This window comes from Rhinolophus sinicus, chromosome 2 (assembly GCF_057876585.1).
Source record: "Rhinolophus sinicus isolate RSI-liver-muscle chromosome 2, RSI-T2T, whole genome shotgun sequence".
In the NCBI taxonomy this organism is placed as follows: Eukaryota; Metazoa; Chordata; class Mammalia; order Chiroptera; family Rhinolophidae; genus Rhinolophus; species Rhinolophus sinicus.
In genome coordinates, this window is record NC_142502.1 from 40,983,686 (window position 1) to 40,992,114 (window position 8,429).

Genomic DNA, 8,429 nt, shown 5'->3' on the forward strand with positions numbered 1-8,429 from the left:
TGCGGCCACACCAACAGCTCTAACTAGCTGCACCTCAGGGGAGGTTGGGGGAAAGCGAGAGTTTGGGGGAAAGCGAGAGTTTGGGGGAAAGCGAGAGTTTGTACTGTGCAAAAAGAATTATGTATCAAAGGGGAGAGTATGTACGAGGGGTAACCTGCACTGAGCATCCTCTCCTTGGACTCTGATCGTGTGAGCATAAATAATAAATCGCACAGCTGCGTGGCCATGTTGCCTCGCCTGTACTATCAGCACGGGGGAAAGACAGATGCTTACGCCGTGGTGCCCTCTGTAGACTCAGAGCAGTAGCAGCAGCTGCTTCTCAACTGCTCGCCTTACTCTTACCAACCTGAGAGGAGGGAAGGGAATGAGTCAGCACTGAGTGCAGGAGAGAAAAACCGATGGATGAGGGTTTGAACAGGCTAGAAAAACTTCCAGAAGGAGCTGGGATACACCATGAGTCCTATATGATGGGGGCCAATTTGGATAAATGGAGGAAGAATGAGAGGTGTGCACAGACTACTAACATCTACTCAACATCCCTTCTCTTCTTCTACCTCTATAAAAAGAATTCCAATGTTATTCCAGGCACCTGCATACCCACCTAACACAGTGTAATTCCCAGGCTCTTCTGCAGTAGGGCTGGTCAGTGACATGAAGCAAATTATTAATATTCTACTGTGCTTTTTGCAAATATTGCTGATGAGCTAAGTTTAAAGAAACTCATGGTTAAGTCTAACGCTTAAGATTTGTATTTAAATGGCTCAAATGATTCAAACAAAGACATGCAGACACAAAGAAATCTGTCATCTGGTTGACTAAAATGATAATATTATTTAACCATATCTTAACAATCAAATACTATATAGTAATATAGTGTCCTGGAAAGAGCCAACTTTTTCACAACTAAATTTTATTACCTGAGGACGGTGCCATCATCTGCAAGTTTAATGAAGTTCCCCTCTTCCAGATCCAATGCCAAGCCCTTGCAACTAAAATAGAAATGTCTGATTACCAATCATTTCATATATTTACCTAATCCAAGAAATAATAATCTATATTTTCAAAAAGTCACAATGCGAAAAAGGGATTCTCCCACCCAGGTAAATGATATGTTAATCAAACTATTAGGACTATCCAATAATTCTAAAATTAAGTATCATCCACAGAGCAAGTATACAAGGAAAACTGTTTTGGGGGCAAAGGAAGGACAGAATGTTTACTTTCTAAAATCCTTAAGCTTTTAAAAAGAGGACTACAAAACTTAGAGAACAAAAAAATGAACATCGTTGAATGTCTCTGAAAATTTGCAAATGTTTTCTATTAAATAAAACACACACCCTGCATGCACAAGCACATTTATATTCTGCAAGTTAAGATCTTAGCCAGAGTCTTTCCTTACTCTTTAGATTTTGTCTCAATTTAGGTCAGATTATAAGACTAGTCCTCAGGGGCAAGGTATTTATTGAAAACCACTAAAAGAAAGTCAAATACTAAGTTTTAGGTTCTTCAGTGTAAAAAACTTGTGGGATTTGGGGAGAAAAATGGGTCCAGATTTATTATTATAAATTAAAAAAGCAAGGAGGTTTAATGGCCACCAAATACCAAGAGAATTAACCAAAAATGACAGGGTAGTTTAGAAGCATTATTTACTTTGGTCCACAGTAAAATTTCCAGAGTCAGCAGCTTCACATAGTAAAGTGGTTCTGTTTTTTCTTTTTCCAAAACGGATAAATCAAAAAGGACTAACCAAACATCGGAGGAATGTATAATAGATGAACATCATTGCTCTAGAATTATTTCTACATGAATTTTTCATGTGTTTTAGGACTACTATTAATTTTCACATTTAAAGTGGTTTAATAAGATTTTTGTTTGGTTTTGTTGTTTAAATTATGAAGAAAGACAAAGGGAAGTTGAAAATCCTAGAATGCCAACCCAGGACAGGAATGAGCAGTTAAGACTCACAGACAAAGGAATGTCTATCCAAATTGCAGAAAACCAAGTGTCCTAATTCAGACACTTAATGAAAACACGATGATTTCTCCTCTTTTCCTACAGTTCTGTATTTGAAGGGCAACAAACTAAAACTTTTTAAAAGATACAAATTTTAGAGATAGTCCTTACCTCTGAAACTCTTCATAACAATGCAACCATGCAAAAACATCCAAATTAGTCACTTATGCTCATAGCTTGTTTTCATATGTAATTAACTAAGCCTAAACTTAAAGTAGAAAGGACTTTAATTCATTAAACATAAAACTTTTAGTATAGACGGCATTTTGTCCTTTCACTCAATTTCACATTTCACTTTCTACCTACATAGAAAAGGAAACATTAAGATTTTATCAGCAACAGATAAAAATCAGAGGGAATGTACAGAACTTAAAAGCAAAAACCTACCAGAAATCCCAATGATCTGGAGTCACAGTGAGCAATTCCTTGTCATATCCTTTCTCCTTGACCAGGAACTGAGCAAAGCTATTATAAATGAGCTATAGATAAGGGAAAGACAAAAAGATTAAACAGAAAATTCACTCTTCATTCTTAATTTCACAGACTTGAAGACCTAATGAAATCACTCATGGGGTAGGTGGGAAGGAAAGATCTGTAATGGTAAAGCTCTTCAGTTTAAGCCCCCTTCACAAGCAATTTAACCATTTCTGCAAGCCCCGGGGAGCGGCAGTGTCTTTTTTTACTACTCCAAAATTATACCACCAGTATATGCTTACAATTATACAACCAAAGACAATCATTCATCTTACTCCTGAGTTCTCATGGGTTGGAGATCAGTAAGACTTGACAAAGCCTTGTAAACATATTTAACACATCACCAAGACGACAAACATACTGACCACTGTATCATTACATCTATCCTGGGTCCATCCTTGCTAGAAAGGCCCTGCCTCCGCTGGTAAAGTTAATTCATGCATCGGGGCCCACAAAATGAAAGCTGCGCCAGTGGCCCAACACATGTGACAACTCCAAAGCTAAGTTGGCCTGCATTGACGAGAAACACCAGTCAAGGAAACCGAACACACACCAGAGTCCTCCAGCTCAGCTTCAGCTAGCTTACCTTACCCTAGAAAATAGGACCTGCTAGTCTTATAAAGAAATCCCCAACGTCCTAGCCAGTCATGTTCCATTTCAGTGTTGCCTCTTCTAATGCTCTGCAAAACTCATTTTTACCCAAAATCCTTCCGGGGGTGTGCTCCACTGCTGGTGAGGCACTGTACACACACCACCCCACACCCCCATCCCCAATTCATGGATTGATTTTCCTTGAAAAAAGGACATCAAACTTGTTAGTTGTTTCAGTTTAGTCATTTGACAGGGAAGTCTCAAAGAGAACTACACATGGAGACCAGGCAGGTGATCTAAAGGAGGAATGATGAGGCCTCCGTCAGATACAAGGAAATATTTCTTTTCCCACCGTAAGAAAAACTGAGGAAAAAGGACAGAGGAAGCTAGAAGTTAAGTGCTCTGCTGATTGTGGACAGATCTGATTTCTCAACAACAAAATCCCAGCTTTTTGAGTTAAATATTTGTGTGTTTTTTTTGTTTGTCGTTTTTAAAGAGCTGGCTCAATTTTTAAAGAACTGTGCATATCAAACAAAAGTAGGCAAAAGGAGGATGAAGATCTACATCAGCCCCACCCCATTCTCCTGCAGAAGTGTTTTAGGCTAGCATCATGTACACGTGAAGCTGAGGCAGAGTAGTGATCTGGGGTCAGACTGAGCAGTGTCCATAGGGACACACGGGGCAACCTGACCCTTCTATAGATGTTAACCCACGAGAGGTTTAGTAGCATGGGATGGCGCAAGGGGGAAGCAAAAGCAGTGGGAGGCGGCCTCTTTGAGGTGCTGATGTTTGCACTGACACCTGCAAGATGTAGAACTTAGCTGGATGACTCCAGAGGGGAGGGGACAACGCAGGTCCAGGGGGGTACATGGCTGACATTGGGGGCTGGGTTATGAGTGTGGAGAAAGCAAAACCTCCTTGTGAAATACAGCTGTTCCGTCATAAAGCTAATTAAAATCACTATACATATACTCCCATGAAATACAATGTGACACTTGTCCAGGTCATTTGTAAATAAACCCACATTATATCAACACTATGTATCAACCGTTCCCAACTCTGTGGTGATTCAGAACCACAGGTGATGGTTCCGAAAACCACCCAGAAATTCCAAGCCAACAGGAGAGGTGGGGCCCAGGTGGAGCCCCTACAGGATTGCTGCAGACCAGAGATAACTGAAAACCACTGATTTGGGGGTATATGGATTTTTATTCAATCATTAAAAATCAATTAAAAAATGTACTGAGTCATTCTGAGGTACAAAGTCCTAGGGACAATAAAAGATACACACATGATCCTGCCTGCAAGAAACCAGTAACAGTGTAAAGGGATTAACATGTAAAGAGCTTAAAGATGTGCCTGGCATACAAGTAAATCCAACTTAAGTATTGCTATTATTCAGTCATGTTCTGGTTAAAAAAAGGCCCTGTAGCATTTGCCCATTTCCACGGTATAAACACTCCCACCTTGGCCAGTTTCAAGCTACCAATGTTACTGCACACTAGCTCTGGTCAAGGTACTTTATTCAGTTTGGGACAATCGGAGTTTCTCACCCCTTAGCATACTAAGATATGGGCCTGTGATTCCAGTGGGGTCAGATTCCTTCCTGAGAGAAAGGACCTCTTTCTAGCAGGGCTGCCAACAGGAGCATCCAGAGCTCCTCTTGGAGGAGACATTACTGTAACAGGAGAGAATGGGGTCAATGTGTAAGGAGAAGCAGAGTACAGCGATGCTGACAAAAGCAGGGGATCTGTGCCTTTGGAAACCCTCTTCTAGTCCCGAAGCCTCGGTTCTTAGAGCTTTTCTTTATATTACATTGAGTGACCCCAGAAGCCTCACGGGCAGGGCCTCCCTGACCAGCCTCCTTCCCCTCCCAGGCCTAGCTGCCCGTTACTCCCTCACAATCTCACTTGACTAATAATGCCCACTCCACAGTGGTTGCAAATTGGTGCCCTATGGGCCATGTGCAGACCACAAATTATGTCTGGTTCCCACCTAAAGCTGCCAGATAAAATATGAAATACCTACCTAAATTTGATTTTCAGGTAAACACATAATTTTTCAATTTAAGTATATCCCATGCAATATTTGGAGCACACGGGTACTAAAAATGTTTTTGTTATTTGAAATTCAAATGTAACTGGGTATCCTGTATTTATTTTTCTTTGCTATCTGGCAACCTAAGATCCTGCTGTTTGAAAGAAGCTAACATTTAAAACTTGAAAAACTTCTCTTACAAGTCTAGATTTCTAACTTTTCTTAGAATTAAATCTGGCAAGACTGAGCCTCTCCTCCTCATGGCAAATGTTGGCAGGAGTCAAGCATGGCTGCACCTTCAGAGGGGGCACACTTTCTCCTGGCTGCCACAGGCCCTGCTCTCCCACTCGCCTGGCTCCATACACTTCGGAGTCTGCAACTTCAAGAGAGTACGGGTGTCATCATTTTAGGACGCCTTTCCTAAGCCCCCAGGTGAGGTGACAGGCCAGCTGCACGTGTGCACAACACTCTGCACTTATTAAATGACTGAGGCTGAAGTGAGGTACTCACCGCGCTCCATGATGCAGTCTCCACTGACTTCTCCAGCATCTCCTGCTACTCCCCACCCACCTCCAGGGCCTTGCTCTGGCTGTATTTCCTCTGCCTGAAGTGCTTCTTGCTGCCTCCTCACCTGCCAACTACAGCTCCTGTGTTGAGACCGAGCTCAGGTATCACTTACTCCAAGGCTCTCTTCTGGGCATTGCAGCACACATAACGCATGGTGGTGGGGGCCAGAAACCCACCAGCCAGACCACCTTGCTGGGTGACCCTGGGTAAGCTACTTGTTTGTGTCCTCTTTTTCCTCACCTCTAAATAGCGACTGTGAGGATAACATCTACCTTACACGGCTGTTGTAAGGATCAAACCAGTTCATCGAAAACAATGCCTTTAGAACAGTGGCTGTAAGTGCCATATTCACTTATTAAATACCTATTATTTATTCAATCATTGCACAATTATTTATTGAACCCACTATGTGCCAAGCACTCAGCTTGGCACACAGAATAAATTGCCAGAGTTACCGATGTCAAGGAGTCATGTTTCTAGGCCCTAGGGGGAGATTCCAACAAGTAAACAGGAAAATGTAATACCGTGTATGCTACCAGAAATTATGGGCTTTATGGAAAACTGGAGGTGAGGTGGGGGAGGAAGGGTAAACTTTAGGGGGCTGGGAAGGCTTTGCAAAGGAAATGCTATCTCAGATGAGACCTGACATATGAGAAGTTAGTGTGATGAAGGGTGGAGAGCCCCAGGCATTGGTAACAAAGAGCCTGCAGCAAGGGCCAGGCAATACCGCCCTCACCAGAGGACAGGAACTAACTTTTCAGCACCTTAACCCATCACAAGACCACTTGAAGGCCTGTGTGTTTTCTGTGTGTCCCCAAGCCTATTATGGTGCTCAGCATATGGTGCTGGTACTTAATAGGAGATTTCTAAACCAAACAGGATCCAAAGCACAGTAGGTTACTATTTTCACTTTTAAACATCACTTCTATTTGAGGCTTGTAGTAAAGAATCCTTGTGTTCGAGGATTTTATATTCTGAAATCTTATGCTTACACATGCACAAGATTGACTCTAACATGGCAGTGGTTTTTAAGTTGTTTCCTCCAAATGAAGATGACTAGAGAGATGCAAGAAAACGTGAACCAGGAGGGGATATGAAAGGCGCAGTGGGAAAGAAGACATGAATCAAAGACCTAGAGGAAGTGGCCAAAGGATCAAGAAGTAAAAAAAAAGACTTCTTAACTCTCAACATGACTAAGGATATATCTGTACAGTGGGAAAGCAGAGAAGCAGGAACTTTTTTTTTTTTTTTAAGTGTCTGTGCATAGAAAACAGGAGCAATTCAGACACTCTTTACCTTTGACTGGGTAACTTGCCCAAGATCACAGAGCCAGTAACAGAGAAGCTAGTGCTTTAAGCGAGGCAGTCTGGCTACCGAGACCTCGTTTTGACCACTGCGCTCAGAACCAGTTTTTTCTGCTGGGATGCTTAGATTTTTGACCAAACGAAATTCTGAATTTTTCATAGTGTTTCCCTGTGAAACCAAAGGAATGAGGGCAATTCATTTGAGGGTACAGATGTGGAGTCACACCTACTGAGGGAGCTTCTGTCTCCCTCCCAAAGCTCAGTGAGGACCCCAACTTTGCAGGATATTAGGGTTAGAACTTATTCAAAGTGCATGGAGCACGTAGTGCGTGCGTAACGTGTATTTTCTTCTCTGGTTAAAAGGCAAAATTAGTGCTAAGAACCTCGCTGACTTTTCAGCTAGTGTTCCTCCCAATACACACCACACAATCTCTCCCTGACGGCGGTGCTGAAAAACTGACAGGTGGTCGCCCGGACGTGCAAAAGGAAAAATGCAGCTACGGAACATAACAGCCCCTAACCAGGTGGCTGTGTAGGCGCAGTGCTGGTGGTGCCCAGAAAGACTTGCAGAGAAGTTCCAAGCCGGGGGATCTGCAATGGACATCCCCAGCTCCTCTAGGCCCGCCCTTCCTCTGGCCTAGGACCCGATTCCCAGCCCGATCTAATACAATTTGTCCCTTCCCCTTTTCTTCCGCAACCTCTCTCAAACTTGGCTAGTGGATGGGCTCAAACAGCCGGTGCCCACGCACGGGCCGGGACCCGGGGATGCACACATCCGCCCCGCCTCATGGGGGGAGGCCGGGTTCTGCGCAAAGGCACGGCGGCTGCAGGCCCCGGCAGCGCTCGCCGCAGCCTTAGACGGGAGGAAACTCAAGCCCCAGCCGCCATGGAGGTTGCACGCCGTGCGCCCCGGACAGCCCGCGCCACTCACCGGGGCGCTCTCGGCCAGATTGTAGCGACACAGAGTGTGGTCCAGGTCGAAGCCGACCACGTCGCAGGCGGCCAGGGAGAAGTGCTGAGCCATTGCTGCGCTGGGAACACCGGCAAGCGCCTCTGCGCGGGGAGGGTGCGAGGAGCGCTCGAGTGGGACGCTGGGGTACAGACCCGACAGGACGCGACGGGGCGGGGCGGGGCGGGGCGGGGCTGCATCCGCGCCCGGGACGCGGCGCCGCAGCCTGTGGCGCTTCCCGCGCTCGCGAGCACCGCCCCTGGCCACGCTTCTCCCCGCCTCCCGCGCGTCCGGTCTTCCCGGCGCCCCGCCCCTCCCTTTGGCCGCGGTGCGCCCGGCTGACCTGGCAAGCTGGCTTCTGCTTTCCTCTCCGCCCACACGGGATCCCCCAAAGTCGGTTGTGACCAGGAGCAAAGCTACTACTGCAGGAATTGGGGGCTTAGCTAAGCCCATGTTGGCACGTAGCCCTTGCCACAAAATTAACCAGGGCTCCC

The 8,429-nt window shown here is 45.0% G+C and overlaps 1 protein-coding gene across 6 annotated transcripts in view; it reads right to left on the reverse strand.

Moving 5' to 3' along the window:
* NT5DC1 (5'-nucleotidase domain containing 1) overlaps positions 1–8,169 on the reverse strand; it is a 125,226-nt gene extending 117,057 nt beyond the window's left edge. For 4 of the 6 annotated variants that reach the window (XR_016020195.1, XR_012496720.2, XM_088795501.1 and 1 more), the window contains exons 1-3: positions 7,918–8,169; positions 2,401–2,492; positions 918–989 (exon numbers count right to left, since the gene is read on the reverse strand). Coding sequence is in view for 4 of the 6 variants with exons in the window: in XM_088795501.1 (XP_088651627.1) it covers positions 918–989; positions 2,401–2,492; positions 7,918–8,010 (257 nt within the window). In the remaining 2 variants the exon portion in view is untranslated. The remainder of the gene's footprint in view (positions 1–917; positions 990–2,400; positions 2,493–7,917) is intronic. The other 2 variants (XM_019741344.3, XM_019741343.3) reach the window with 2 other exon arrangements.
* Positions 8,170–8,429: the final 260 nt, after the last annotated feature.